Source organism: Rhizophagus irregularis, chromosome 8 (genome assembly GCF_026210795.1).
Source record: "Rhizophagus irregularis chromosome 8, complete sequence".
NCBI classification, from domain to species: Eukaryota; Fungi; Glomeromycota; class Glomeromycetes; order Glomerales; family Glomeraceae; genus Rhizophagus; species Rhizophagus irregularis.
In genome coordinates this window covers 1,078,081-1,095,022 of record NC_089436.1, presented here as the reverse complement: position 1 = coordinate 1,095,022, position 16,942 = coordinate 1,078,081, and the positions used below count along the sequence as shown (strand labels likewise).

General features: G+C 28.5%; 1 protein-coding gene across 1 annotated transcript; it reads left to right on the top strand.

The window, feature by feature from the left end:
- Window positions 1-14,559: 14,559 nt before the first annotated feature.
- On the top strand, window positions 14,560-14,989 carry OCT59_028123 (uncharacterized protein; the record flags this gene model as incomplete). Its single annotated transcript, XM_025324083.2, has 2 exons — window positions 14,560-14,706; window positions 14,873-14,989. The coding sequence occupies 2 exons, from the start codon at window positions 14,560-14,562 to the stop codon at window positions 14,987-14,989; spliced, it is 264 nt and encodes an 87-aa protein (XP_025187908.2).
- Between the last annotated feature and the right edge of the window lie 1,953 nt (window positions 14,990-16,942).

Sequence of the window (16,942 nt, the reverse complement as noted above, 5' to 3'; positions counted from 1 at the left end):
GGATTGATTAGAATTATTCTCAGAACATATATCAAGAATCAATTCGTCTTTGTTATAACATTACGATATAGCTTATATAATTTTTATTTGTAAAACTTTTTTCTCATAGAGTAACGAAGTTAAGATTTTCTTTCTCGTATCAAATATTCCGTAGCCGCTCGCGACCATTCGATTGGTATTTTTGAGATTGATTTTTTTTTAATTAAGATTTTTTTTTGTTTTAAAAAATTAAGATGAATTTTTTTTTCTTTTAATGGCAGACTTCAAATTATTAATGAATTATGGGCGTACAATTAATTATCTAATTATTTCCTTTATTCTAAAAAAGATCACAAATGAAGCTTGATGTAAACAAAATTCTTGTACTAAGTGAAGAACTAAATTTAGAAGACGCAATAGTACCTTTCGCTTCTCTAAAAATCTAAACAAACTAAAGCATTTGACGTGACTCTTATTACGACAAATACCATGATCATTGGCAAATCCCCCGTAAAAAAAGTCAATCCGTTTTTTATATTCCATTTTTTTTTCCGTAAAAGGCTCATGTTTCCGGAATTAATAACCTTATATCGCAGAATTTATCGAATTATTTACATTTTCCGTGAATGGATCCGTGAAAGGCTCATTTTTACGGAGTTTTTATAGAAATAACGGATAAAATTTTTTATAGGGATTCAAGAACAGCATCTCACCTTTACGAAAACTAAGTCCCAATTGTGATGTTCCTATTTACCGAATACTTATTTGAAGATCCGAAGAAATTAAATTCTCATTTCTGCAATTGATAAAATATGAAATAAACAAAGGAGTATGATGCAATTAAGTTCAATTTTATGATTGCCTCTCTCCAATTATACAATTTTTCTTATTTTCATCGTTTATCATTACTTATTACGTTCATTTTAATTATGTATTTATTTCTAGTAATTAACTGTTTTCGAACATATACTTGATCATAATTATAGTAAACATTTTCCTATAAGTATTAAACCATTTATTTTGCACATTTGATTTGTGATAACATTTAATCATAATTTTATATTTTACTGTTCATATATTTCGGGCGCCGGCGGTTGTTTATTATAATGAAATATGACTTTTTTTCTTTATTTAATTTTTTAAAGGAACAAAAAATATATATATTTTAGTTTTTGATACATAACTGCCGTAACAAAGTTACGTCAATAACGTCACTGTACATAGAATTTTTATATAATATCGAGCTACGTCACGAGTTACAACCTTTCATTGACTTAATGAGTGACGTAGCTAAAAAAAAAGGAAACCTAATTAGCCACCTTCTGCATCAACATGTGCAAATAAAGAATTCCATGAAAGTATTTGAAAGCTAACCATTAATTTCCAAAGGTGTTAATAATTGTGTAATGTTACCTCTTGTTGATGGGAAAATGAAATCAAGCATTTTTCACAATAATGTAAAATAAAAAAAACCAGTTATAGTACAAGGTAATTAAAAGATAAGAAGTTTTTTTTTTTTTTAAATAAAAAACGCAAATTTATAACTTTTCGGCGTTTTGGACAGATTGTTTTTTTAATATTCTAAAGGCTAATTAGTATTATAAATTATAATCTTATATTCAAATAGAGGTGCAAACTTTACCGACGTAACTGCAGTAAAAAAAGTACGTAAGTAATGTCACTGCAGATGCTCACATAAAATTTTATAATAATTGGTCTAATATCGAGCTATGTTACAAGTTACAACCTTTCATTGACTTAATGAGTGACGTAGCTAAAAAAAAGAAAAATCTGCACCCCTATATTCAAATAACATATAATATTTTCACCGCAATTACGGCTTTTGCCAGGACTACAAATAAAAAATTTTGCTATTTTATATGACTTTTAATTATGCAATTCATTTATTTAATAAATGTCCATTTTTTTACGCGTTTTCTTTTTGTTTTTTATAATCTTATTAAGTAATTAGTAATATCTGTTGGATTTATGTAATTAAAAATAAATCTATTAATTATATTTTAAAACGTAAATTAACTTCGGTAATGTCCTGATGTATCACGATTCACGAAATAGTATTGGATATAGATTACCTTAATTAGGACATCATTTTGTTTTAATATCCCTGACTAGAACCCCCACTGAGAAATTATTGATTATACAAATTAGTCATTAGAAACGCGGGATAGGAAGGAATTCCCCGGAACCACTTTACCTTATTTACTCGGTATAAAAATACACAAATAATACAAACTTTAGGTTTGGTTCAGGTTACTTCCACAAAAGATAATGGTGCTAATATAATAAAACTTTATTTTATATAATAATATATTGTGAATTAATGTCAGGAAATGAATAAAAAGAAAGATTTTTCTTTTTTAGAAAACAAAATTCAAAATTCTCTTTTTTTTAAAAAAAAAAAACATTCTTTTAAACTTCGTCTCATTCATCAGACCCTTCCGGTCTCTCTAAGACAATGAACTGCAACACTAATAATTAATAAACGAAAGATGTAATTACTTATTAACAATGTACCACGTCGCATTACTTATATCTTAAATTACGCGTTCTTGACTTCTGCCCTATAAAAAATTTTTATCCGAATATTTTCATTATTTCTCCGTGGCATTTGTAAAAATTCAGTGAAAATAATACATTCCCGGATATCCGTGTTAGAAAGATGAAGGTTATAAATTCCATGAAAATGAATTCACGAAAAAACATGGAAATTTAAACACGGATCAACATTTTTTAATTAATTTGCTAGATAAATGACATTGAGACATTAAAACTTATGTTCATATTTCGACGAGTAAATAGATAAGCTAGTCTTAAGGACATGGTGATATTTCAATAGTCAGGAAATGTGTTAGCTGAAAATAACCAGACGACGATTGAGTGTTTTCAACGAAACTTCACTATTTTTGTTAGATTTATGTCACAATGTTTAGATGCTAGCTTAATTAAGCCAACAGCATTTACGAAGTTCCTTGTTCTATTGATTCATCAGATGCCGCCGGCATTGAAGAAGTAAATATACGTGTGTCATAAAAAGTAATTGATTCTTTCATTCATTTAATTCTATCAGTGTTGTCATTAAAAAATATCACTAGTAGCACAAATACTAGAGAATGCACCTATTAGATGATTCTTTTATCAATAGGTTAGTTGGCCTCAATCATTTCCATTAGTTGTATAATTCCTTCATTATCCTTTATTCCTTTTATAATCTTCAAATTCGCATTCATCTTTACTAATAATTCATAAAAAAAAGGAAGGCAATAAAATGGATTGGAATTTATTGTCTTTAATTAGTCGTCAAGGAACATGTGAAATATATAAAGAGAATTCAGCTCACTAATAATCTGGAAAATTATGTTCGATACATAGAAATTATTTTTTGGACATAGATAGCCTTCATGAAAAGTTTAATAAGATCAAAGACAGATATAAGGATAATGAAGCCCTTGCATTCAAATTCAGATTATTAAGAAAATTATTCTTATATTTTTTATGGTATGATTATAATATTTCTCATTAAGATTTTACTTTATGAATCAGTCAAGTTTATGGTTGAAGCCACTGGACTACACGCATAAGCTATTTTGACCAACTATTATCACAACAAAATTCGCTACTCCTTTACTGAGCGAACTTATTTTATTTCCATAAGTCTTAAACTATAAAACCGGTTTGTTTATGTTCTTAATTATTTGTTTATAAGAGTCAAATGCTATATGTCTAGGTTGGTTACTGGGCTTGATTAGAAGCTTTTCATGGCGGTTACAGCTCCAGCGATTATTGGACATTACAAAACCATCTTAAATGAAACCATTTATGCTTGGTTTAATGTAACAAAAATTCTGTTTATTTTGTTTGATATACTAGCATCTAAACATTGTAACATTAATCTAGCGAAAATATGTAAAGTTTCACTGTTAATCTTAATCCTGAGCTATAATAATTAGCTGATAACATTAACAAATGTACTGTAAGTTAAATACGGTATTTCATATTTCATTGAAGCAAAATTAATTTACTAATATTACCATAAAAAATTATATTAAGACTTTATTCCCTTTTTTTATCACGCATCCTAAATCAATTTCGTTTTTTGTCATAAGTAGTTCATTTAAGATTCCTTATTAAGCTTAGTTAATTGAAACATAAATTCTCGTTTAATTAATAAAATCATGATTATTATTTTACGCAATTTCTAAATTAAATTGGGAATAAAATATATCAATTTAAATTGTGAAGAAAAAATAAAATAAAATAAAATAAAATAAAATATATCAATTTAATCAGCCTATCGAATGTACTATATTTTTGGTTACAGTACATTTCGCCAAAACCCATTTCGCCAAAGCCATTTCGCCGAATGGACATTTTGCCGAAGGTGGTAGCGATTACCATTTTTTATAAGAAAGTATCCAACGCGCAATGAAAAATAAACGGTTAAACGAATTATTTTTATTTTAATGATCTTTTTTTTTCAAGATATTATCACTTTATCATTATCATTCAAGTAACTGATATTAATTGTAACGCAATAAATAAATCACTTTATTTTCCTGAAGACATTTATTCACGAAAAAGTAAATGAAAAAAAGATGAATGTATTATCGTTATAAACAACCAATCTATAAATATGAGATAAATTCATCGAAATCCAAAACTTTACAGAGAGACTTTCGGGCAGCATTAAAGCTTAATGTGGGCCAATTTTTCGGGATTTGGTACCTGTCGGGGATTTTGGATTCGGCTGATCTCATTACAAAAATACATTTATTTAAAATTTTTAATATATATATTAACTTTTTTCAAGGGACATAATATCTTTTTTATGACATAATTATAATGGTCAATATATAAACAAAATTGATATTCATCCTTGAAGCTTTTTCATATAAAATAAAAAATTTCTTTTATTAATAATAAACGCGAAAAATTATAAATAGATCGCATACTACACAAATGTGATTTATTTCGCATTGATAAAAGAATATTACAAACAACGTAAAATGCTATTAACGGAATTATCTAAACACTAAACTCCGCCTGCTTTTTTTTAGATTAATGTTACAATTTTTAGTCAGGCCATTCCAACTTGATTGTTTGTTTGACGTCCAGATTTTTTGAAAAGTTTGAGGGGAGAGGGTTTTAATTAAACAAACTAAATGTAATAAACCTTTGGAAAAAATCGGGAAAAATCGGGAAATTTCAGAAAATTCAGAAATCTGTAAATTTAGAAGAAACACGTGTTATTATATGTTTATCAACATTGAGATTTTTAAAAAGTTGAGACGGGTGAGGTACGTTAAACAAACAATCAAGTTGGAACGGCCTTACTAATTAATCAACAACAGAATCCCAAATTTACGAATTCTAATCATCTGGTTTACTGAATTTTGATATATTATCGTTTCGTGAACGAGAACAACGTTCGTAAAATAGAACCTGCAGATATTGACCATACAAAGATTGTTTATGAACAGCGTGATTTGGAACAATAAAACAAAATAGTAGATAGACAACTTACTTTTATAATTATTTTTAGATCAACTAATAGTCTACTTTTTACATATTTAGAAAAAAATTTCTCTCGCATGATCCTTCAAGCGCTTCATCATTAATTAATAATGTGGTAATGATTCTCGAAAGGATTAGATAATACAAAAGGATATTATGAAAGTGATCCATTAAGGGAAAGAATGTCTGAACTGGAGTTAAATAGAACTAAAAAAAATTGTGCAACTAATAATAGTAAATGATTATGGATTTGATATTCAATTTTGATAAAATATTAGTAACCTGCTTTTGTGCTTCTTCTTCAGAAATTTGTATAGATTTGATATTAATAAATGAAATTACTGCTAGTACTAAAATACGGCTTTTTTTGCGTAGTTGTCCTTGTCATCTAAGTGCGTATACTATTGAACGATCTTTAATAAATAATTTTTGGGAGGAATATTATAAAGCGAACGGAAACATATACAATCAATTAATATAAACCCAAAGCAAATATGCTAAATGCGAGACAAATGAAAACAATTGTTTTTCAAGATATGCTAAAATAATTAATTATTTTTCAAATTTACAAATTTAATTTTTTCAGCAGTCGCAAAATAGGAACTCTACTCACAGTACTTGATCTTAATCTAAGTTGTTTATCGTGAGGTTTAATATTATCCATCGGTTTCTTTGGTTGGCAAATTTTTGTTAAGGATCGATGATATTAGTTGTTAATAACTAAGTCCATGCACGTAATCCAGTATCCGTAATTTTAACATCTGACTTCTCGTTTTAATTAATATAATATCTCTATATATTATGTCTACGAAGACCAAACTCATGAATGACAAACAAAGGCTTGCGAATACTGACCGTAAAGCATATCCACTATTTATTCAACCATAAACTCTTCAAGATATGAGTAAGAATTATGTAATAATTTGCATATTGTACGATGTTGAATTAACATCATCTGTAAAAATGTAATTACATTTTCATCACGTGAATCACGTGCCAAATAGACTGCGCCCGAAGAATAAATAACATGGTATTCAAATTCTAATAAACTTACCAGATTTCATTACTTGTATAATAGTCGAACTAATAGAATCCCATCCATTAAATCCGTACCGTTTAAATCTAGTGAATCCATAAAATTTTCACCAGTCTTTTCTGCTTGATTTCGACAAATATTTCAAAAGAATTAAAAGGATTATTTAAAATTTTATGACCTTCCATTATTAGAATTAGTCAATGTTGCAGTATCATAATTTTTGCACATCGGAATATTGTTCGCATGAATCAGGGAGGCGAACAAAATATTTTTTTTTTTTCAAAAAAAAGAGATTGTATGATTACCATTTTACATCAATAATCAACTATAAAAAGTAATACGAATTCTTATTTTATTCACGTATTGCATCATTTTTATTATAACAAGTATAACATATAATCAATGAACATGTCATGTCAACTGATGTCAACTTGGGAAAAAATATTATATTTATATGAAAAATAAAATGAAAAGATGGATCTGACGGCATAAATTTATTTTTAGCTTTTTAATTAAAAAGTTATTTCAATTTAACTGAATAAGTTATAGACGCAATAAAGAAGTATAAAAGAAGTATAAAAATGAATATACAATCCGATTCGTTAGATTCGTTACAATAATTCATTATTATCTCTTATTTATCAGTTCATTGTTGTTTTAAGTTATAGTATTTCGGTCATTGCCGTTGAATGTACAAGTACATTAAATACATTAATAATAATCGTTAATAATTATTTGCAGATCACACAAAATATTTGCACATGAGTAGTTTAGTTTATACAAACATTTAATGAAACTATTTTAAAAAAGGAGCATTGGAAATAAAATTTCTAAATGCACCCCTTTCTTTGTGATAGTGTAGATAAATGACCAATGATCAATAACTTATTTGTTTCTTTGTAGCGAAGAAATATATACATATATACAAAGATTGGCATGAAACCTTTATTCAGTTAGAATTTTTGGATACAGTATACGCACTTAAAACCTGTTTTATGCTTTAAATAGATAGCGTTTAAAAATTCTAAATTAATCTATGACGTACATGGTTTATTTTATTGTTACATAAATGTTATAGATATAGAAAACTCGGTAAAAGCACGGTAAAAGTTACAGTATTCGGATTCTTTCATATTGACTAAAAGAACCTAAGAACGGCAGAAAAAAGAAAATCTGACACCGTTTCAAAATAAAGTTACTAATAAATAAATAAGATATTGTACGTAATTACTATTTTTATATTCAATACTTTAAGATTCTTAAAGATGATTTTAAAGAATAATGATATAAATTAAAAGTGAAATAAATTCCTTGAAATTTGCTAAAATTCCAAGATTCTTATGTAATTTTAAGGTGTTGTTACATAATTATTTGTGAGATATTTTACTTGTAACATTTTGCCAATTTTGGAGTTTAAATAGCAGATTGTAAATGTCTGTTGATCAGTTCATAAATAGCATTATAATTCAACTTGAAATAATAGTAAGAGCATATATACATATTCATAATTTCTTTTTATACTATTTAACTATGACGATATGAATGCTTAATAATTTTAAATTAAAGAATGCTTATATAATTAGATAATAATGTCCATAATCATGCACTAACTGAAGATTTTCTTTCGATCCTTGAGAGAAAAACTTAAATGAAATAATAAAAATTAAAGGATTCTAGTATGTTGTATCTTTCTTAATGAAATTATGAGCGAAATTCTTAAAGATATGCGTGAGCATTGAAGGATTATTATTGCTCCAAAAATTATTAGATGATATTGGTTTATCAATGGGTCCATGTATCCGGCGGTTTCAATTAAAACACGCTTTGCTTTCAAGTGAGGGAATATAAAATAGCTTCTTTAATAAAGAGAGACGGAAGAAAGCAAAAATGGTTTCAATTGAATAATATGCTGATACACGGACCTAATGAAAAACAAATAAAATAAAACAAATTTGGCGTAATATCTTTCGTTATGTCAAATAGAAACCATGTTTACGAATAAAATTAGAACAATTTGATATTAGAGAATTGTGTAGCGAATATTTACAATAGAAATATTGATATATCATAACTTACAGTAACTTAACATAAGTAAAAGAGGTGTCGAGCATGGAATGGTCTTAATTTCGAGTCCATACTATAGCTTTAGTTGAAAGTCTGTCTGTCTGATGACTTTTATTCAATGTTACATAGTAAAGGTTAAAGGTTAAGGTCAACATTAATATTGATGATTGTTTGGGTTCCCATCTTTAAATATTTAATCAAATGAAAAAAAAATAGATAATAATAATTAAATTTTCTATTATTCCCTAGCTTTGATACGAATTAAAAGTCAATCCGATTAAATTTTAGCGCAATAAAATGGGTGTAACATAAAAAAACTAATCTACTAACGTAACAAAACAAAGTTTTGCTTCCTTGTTTAATTCGTCTAAAGTTATCATTTGATGATTACTAAAGTAAGATGGTTTCTGCAGAATAATCACAAGACAAATTGCTTACAGCACAACACTTACGGACCGTTTCCCGACAGGTCATTTTCCCGTCAGCCTAACGCTGGCCGTTCGATCACGTGTTCGTGCATAACTCTGCATAACTCTGGCAAAACTTATGTCTTGTCGGGAAATCATCTGTCGGAACACAATGGCGTTCAATAAATAAATAATTAATTTATTAAAAGGCCGAATTAATTTTATAAAAAAAGTTTGTTGGAATACACTCTTTAAATTCCATTTAATGCTAATTCATTATAGATTAGTTGACTCCTTTTTCCTTAGCTGTTAAATCTTTACGTTTACAAGCACAGATTTAAATAAGTAATATAAACAATTATGGTTTAATGTTAACGCTAAGGTGTTATGTAATAATTATGTAATTTCCCTCACAATCAGAATTAATCAACATTATTTTATTTAAATCATTAACGAATGAAGTTTCTTTTATCTCATCTATAATTAGACCGAGAAATCTAGCTTATTTAATACGTTATAATTTTTAGCCCTCATGTAAATCTATTCCGATTAGTCCATTTATGAGCATAATGGTTTTAATAGGACCAGTTCCCTGAATAAAAAAATATGAAGTTGTGACAATCCTCTGAATAGAAGAAATAAAAATTTGACCAGTTCTCTAAGTATAGTTCTCTAAGTATAACGGTAAATTATTTACCCATTTACTATTCTAGCTTATATTAAAATGATCGTCACCCTTAATGGTTTTCGAAATGAATACTAATGTATAACATAACCTGTTGATTTACTCCCGTTTTTTTTCTTTATGTAAATCAGTCCTCTACTGTATTTATACCCGTATGTAAAAATACACCGAAATTTTTCTTCGGTCTTAGCTATGAAAAAATAAATTTATCATTCTCTATCTGATCAATCCACTAAATGATTCACACTTATTCATCTATTATAGAATTTCCGCTGGTCCAATTACGGAAACTTTCTCTTGAAATTGTAGTATTGCAAGTTTTGTATCATTCTGCCACAGTTCCTTGTCTGATAACATTGCGAGACTCATTGCATAAAAACATTCTCTCTCTCGCTCTCTCACTTGAATGTCAGGTTACAAAACTTGATTAATACTACAAAAATATTTGATATCAACAAAAGTACCTCAATAATTTTACGTGAATATTATCAGCTAGCACGTTGCTCTTCTCTCTCCTAAATACTTTCTTTTCAAAAAAAAATCGGTACACACTTTCTCTATCTCAAAAGATTATATGACTATAGTCACAATAGCACGTAATTCAAATTACGAACTTTAACTACGATTCCATGGCACTACCATGTATTCTTGTACAATTTCTTAATAAATAATACAAGCGTACAAACAATTTCCTCCAATAAACACCGTTATCACGCTAACTAGTGCTATATTCTACAACCTAAAAAGATAGAATCTGAATTAAGAAGCCGCGAAGTATGTAAATAATGGCAACTATACGATATCACCATAGCAAATTTATGGTAAAATATCTTTTTTGTTCTAGGTATCTAAATTGTGACAACAAATTGTGGCAGCATGGTGCATAAATTGCGATACTGCAATTTCGAAAAGAAATAATTCCAAAGTTGGACTAGTAAAAATTCTATAATAGATGAATTCATTATTGAATATCTTGAGTGTATTGATTTTGAGAAAGAGATGAATTTTATAGAAGGTTCAAGGTAAAACTGGATAAGGAAAGCCGAAGTAAGGATGTGTAACATTACTCACGCTTAATGTCTATTCACAAACAACATTCCTTTTAAAATTATTAGTAAAATCAATGGTTGGAAGGGGCTATTAATTATATAATTCTTACACACCTACCTTTAAATTCATTCCATTTCTTACACGAAATCTACTCTAAATGATTTTTTAGATAATATTTTTTGTTCATATTGTTTATTATTCCCTAATCGATTTTCAAATTAAGAATGTGTAATTAGCTTATTATTTTTAATAAATTTGTTTTAAACTCAAAAATCTAATAACTTACAAATTTCAATTACTGACCCTTAGTTATTTCCAAATAGTCATACAAAACGACCATGTTCATAACCATGATTTATTTAGATATATTGATAATATCCTGCTTATAGTTATATGATTTTATCATATAATGATTAACGCAAACTGCAAGATTTCAAATCAGCTGTAAACCAGCGTTGATACTGTATTTGTTCATTAGAAGCCCTATAAAAAAAAATTCCGAAAAAAACTCCGATAAATGATCATTTTTGGCGCCAAAAATGATCATTTATCGGAGTTTTTTTCGGAATTTTTTTTTATGGGGGGAAGGAAGTAATGAAGAAAGTAAGGGAGAGGCGAAAGGGAGGAAGCGAAGAGGGAGAGGAAAGAAGAGTGAGAGAGATGGAGTCGTTATATGCACAACATGATAGATATATTACAATTAGGTTTAAAATTCTCATGTACAGAAATTGGTTCTTTTTTATCATACTCGAGATTTTTATAGTATATATCGGATAATAATAATACTATAACAATGGCATATTTTCATTATCAGACCACATATTTAATATGTCTATAGTTTATATACTGGTTAAAGATAGTGGCATGTTCCTGTAGTCAGGCCATTAGTCCAGGTGGGCAAATGGGATCATCTTATCACAATAGTGTTTATGGTAGGTAATACAGAAAGGGTGAGACAAAAAGAGATCAGACCACCAAGTCGCTGAGGTAAACGCAGACATCCCACCTTTCCGAGGGATATCTATACTAATTAAACAATCATGGATTATCATCTTTATTATTTTTAAAAATACTTTTCCGTTTTTTTTCACATACTATACAAGAAGATCGCCAAACTTTTTTGGGATTTATATAAGTATGGATAAATATAATTTTAACAGCCAAGATATATTTAACCTAACAGGAAGATAAGCAAAAAAGATGAATTTTTACTTTTATTTCTAGATGTAACCTTGCAAATAAAAAACGTGTTTTAACATTTTTGATTATATATTTGTGCCATCATTTGAGAACTATTAAGAAAGACAAACACCTCTCAAGTTGGCGTCCTGCGTCTCGAATCTTTATTATTATGATATACAACAATAATTTTTAACGAGAAGTTCTTTACTAAATAAAAAATCCCTGAAAGGTTTCATCAGTTTTTCTAGAAAAAAAAATGATCCACTATTGACGTTGCTCGTTTCCAGCAGGAATATACGATTAAAAATTATTTTTTTTGAAAATAATGATCTAGAAATCTCCTTTTCTTGATAATCTAGATTTTAACCTTCCTACATTCCTGAAAAGCGCACATATATTTTGTTGATTATATTTAGTATTTTAATTCTTACAGTCAAACTCCGATATAACAATATGTTGAGATCCGTATGAAAATCTTCGAAAATATTTTTGTGTCAAAATTATACCGATATTTATACTATTTTGCGCCTTAGTTTCAAATTATTTGATCGTGATAATCGCTTAATTTTTTAAGGGGAATTGCTCATAACATTCCTTTGTAATTACAATTAATAAAGAAGATTTTACTACTTTAAAAAAATTGTAGGCATATTTACTTTCAAATTGCAATAATAAAATTAATTTAATCAATAAATAACATCCAATTTTATAATAGTTGTTTCGTACGATAAATAATTATTACTTATTCGATGAAAACTCTTTTGTTTTTTATTGATTAGAAAACGATAAATACAAAATATAAAAATGAATATTTATACGTTACATGCACTGTACGCCATACTTGATTTCAGCCGAATGTCGTAATGGTGACATGAATAGGATTTTTCTACTAAAAAACTATACTTATGTATGACACCGCTGATGAAGAAATCACGTGAATTTCGGGACATTTTTTCGGGAAAGTCGGTGTGAGGCTCAGATAGTTGATGAATATAAATTTTCGCAAGTCGAGTAATTTCTATATCAATAAAATATCATTTCTGTCAGTTCTGTGTGAAGTTAGGTAATTTTTCATATCGGTTAAATGGAAGTCAGCAAAATGGTGTCGGTTAATTTCATGTCAATGAAATGGCTGTCTTTAAATCGTACCGTAACCATTAAAAAAAAATACGATCAAAATTATATCATTTACATGGGTCTTGGTCATTTCACCGACAGTCATTTCACCGACGGTTTTGAAATCCTAATTCGCTTATCCTAACCCTAATCCTAACCCTAATTTCCTTACCTAACCCCAACCCTAACTCTAATCCTAAATTCCCTATCAATGAGATCAAAACATTTGTCTGCGAAATGACCCTGTCGGTGATGAGATAATTGTCGGTGAAATGACTGTCAGTGAATGGATGCGACCCAGGATAGCCATGCAAAAAATTAAAAATGTTAGCAATGAAAATACAAATACAAAAGAAATAGATGAATATCATAGAAGTGACTCAATGTCAATGCATGGATAGTACAACTTCGAGATCAAATTCAAAATATGAGATTGATATCACTTGATACTATTAAATTAAAAATAATAGATTAAATTCATTTAATTCATTTTACGTTTCAAAAAAAACCTGTTTTAAAACAAATATTTGTTTATGTTATCGGAAATCGATTGTGATGATCACGTTTGATTGGCGTTACACGAATGAAACAAAAAAAAAAAAGAACTTTCTGTTAGAATATTTACACTATTTGTATATATGTGACCTGTTTCTTTTCTGGAATGAATTACATAACAAAACTTTAATTACTTATGCTTATAAAGCACTTCAATTTTTTTTTTAAAAAAAAATAAAATAAAAACAAAATTATATGGATTTTGGAGATCAGTCTAGCTCATTAGATTCATTAAATCTCAATTATACGGCAACTGTTCAGATTGCAAACAACAACGAACTGCGGCAGCATGGTGTAAAACTTACGATATTGCAATTTTGAAAGAAAATTTACGCAATTGGACCAGCGGAAATCCTAGTACAGATAATTATACTTAATTAACTACCAATGAGGATATGGATTATCTCGAATGGATTGATTTCAATCAATTTAAATACCAATAAAAGAGGCGCTTTCAGCTCAATATATTCTGCCATATGGATGGAAGGTCCAAGGTGGAATCTGGATGAGGAAGCTGAAGTATGGTCACGTAATGGTCCGAATTAAGGTTATATTGAAACGTTTATAATATGAGTCTTTATAAATCAAGTTAGTATTCAATCGTTACACAGTCTTTTTATTAGTTAATTTATCCGAAAGTATTTAATGAAATATGTCCTCATTTTTTTTTATCTAACAAATTTTCTTTTTTTTGAAAAAAAAGGTTACGCAAATATCATAAATGTTTACAAAGTGGAGCACTAGCAGATTGCTTTGGTATAACCAAAGACCCAACGTCATGTTATATGTTCGTTCTAAGGTATTAAAATGGAAATTTGTACTCATATCTTGAAGAATCTTTGGGGATTATTTGCTGGAGAGATATTGTGGATATGTTGTGGTGGGTCTTATTACCATTCATAAACTAGGTCTTGTTCATGGTCATTTGCATGGAGGTAATATACTAGTTGAAAATGAAATGGGTTCAGTTGGTGCTAAAATCACCGATACTGGACTTCAAATCAGTGTCATCTCAGCAAACTTATGGCGTAATACCTTTTGTTGCTCCAGAAATATTGGATGGGAATAGTACACCAACCAAAGAATCTGATATGGCTTTGGTGATCATGTGGATGTATCAGCTGCTACTTGTGTTTATTACGATATCCTCATGAAACAACTTATTCAAGAAATCTACATAAGGCTAAGACCAAATGTTGTTAGTGGAACTCCATCTGCTTGTTCTGGATTAATATTACAATGTTAAGATACCAATCCATCAAATAGACCAACAGCATCTCAACTTTGATTGCTTCGGAAACTGGTATCTCAGAAATTTATGATAACCCTGATCCATCCGATTTATCTAAACAATTTGATGCTGTGAAGAAATTTAGATTTTAAATTTTTAATATTTTAGAATGTCATGAAACGAACATTTATTTCAATTTTTCTATGATGTAAAAGTAAGGACACTTAACGTCAAATGTTAAAATAGTTAGCAATATTAATATTAGACATTCAGTTTTGCTATTTGGGCAAGAAAAATTAAAAGCATACTTCGTCAGGAATTGTTTATTTTTTTCGTTAAATAACATTAATATTTCTCGTTGGGTTTTTTTTTACATAGTTTCGAAACAGAAAGTTGGGATGCTATTGATCTATTTGATGGATTAGCATCTAAACATTGTAATATTATTTCTAACTAAAAGAAATCACTTGGCCTTAAACCTAAATAAATTTCTTAAATATTGCATACTAACCTTTACTGGGTATCGGAAATTTTCACCGAAATCCATTTCACCGAAGCCATTTCGCCGAAGGGATGTTTCTCCGAAGAGATATTTCGTCGAAGTGACGTCCATTTCGTCGAAGCCATTTTCCTGAATGGACATTTCGTCATTTTGCCGAAAAATTATTTATCCAATTCGGTTATTTTATTGTTTTTACACTAAATACATTAAGAAATCTTTTCTAGAAAAATTTTTGAATTAGATATTTTTATTAAATTTATCTCGTTTACAATACATTAATCTTTTTCTCGTGAATAAATGTTTTCAGAGGATAAAGTTATTTATTTATTGCTTAACAATTAATATCAGTTACTTGAATGTTAAAGTGATAATATTCTGGAAAAAAGAAAGATCTCTAAAAATATTTTCATTGCGCGATGAATATTTTTTATAAAAATGTTAATCACTACCATTTTCAGCGAAATGTCCCGACGAAATGGACGATTCGGTGAAATCCGATAAAATGCATTTTCGACGAAACATCCCTTTGGTGAAACATCCCTTCGGCGAAATGGCTTCGGCGAAATGGATTTTAGCGAAATGTACCGTAACCGATGATACAACGCGTTTTAGGCATTTCATCATTTTTAAACTTTAAAAGCTCACAATTTCATTAGTTCCATATTAAAATAAATTAAATTTTAGTCATTTAATTATAAAAATAGATCTTTTTTTTCCTCATCGTAGAACATCCTATAAGTAAGGAATTGTTGCCAAAGAACTTAGGTGGGACGAATAGTTGTGGAGTCCGTTAGAGGTGTTGAGTGCTAAAAAGGTGTTGATTACGTTACGCTAATAATACATTGTACTCAATAGTGCGTATGTAAACCTTTTAAGTATGCGGAGTACGTAATATAAGAATTTTATTATTTAGCTTGTTAAATTAAAAATTAAAAAGAGTTGTATGCAATTACAATCCAATTATAATTTCAATTTTTTTTTATTATGTTATATTTTATATTCAAAATATTCCATTCATACATCTTCGCAAGTTAGTATTCGCCGTAGACATTAAAAACGTGAAGAAAAAAGAAAAAGCAAAATATTCAGCCCAATAATTTAAAGAACAATTTAAAGAACGAAGTAACGCATTTCAAGCTTTAATAAACATAAGGTATTATTACAATTTATAATTATAGTGTATTATTAACAATTCAATTATAGTAGTATTCGGCATACAGTCGTACAGTACAATAGTTTTTTGTTATATATTACATAATAATAGGTTCGCAAATTACATTTTTGTAATACTTCACATGACTGTACTCCACTCATTTGACCAACCGGACTCCACAACTTTCTGTATTATTCAAAGAACTTTAGGTTAATTACTAATATTAATAAAGAAAAAACAAAATTTTTCCTTGGTCGTCACTATTTGTTACTGAAAGTAAATCGCAAAAACAATTTTTTTTTATAAATTAATATACAGTATGATCCTTTTACTAAAGGAATTTTTCGGGAGGAAATTATTGGCATGATAACGGATTGTCCGTTGATCTGTTAACGAAAAGGTAATAATTGGTAAGTGAAGAGGAGAAATATCGAGGAGTTCTAGTCAGGG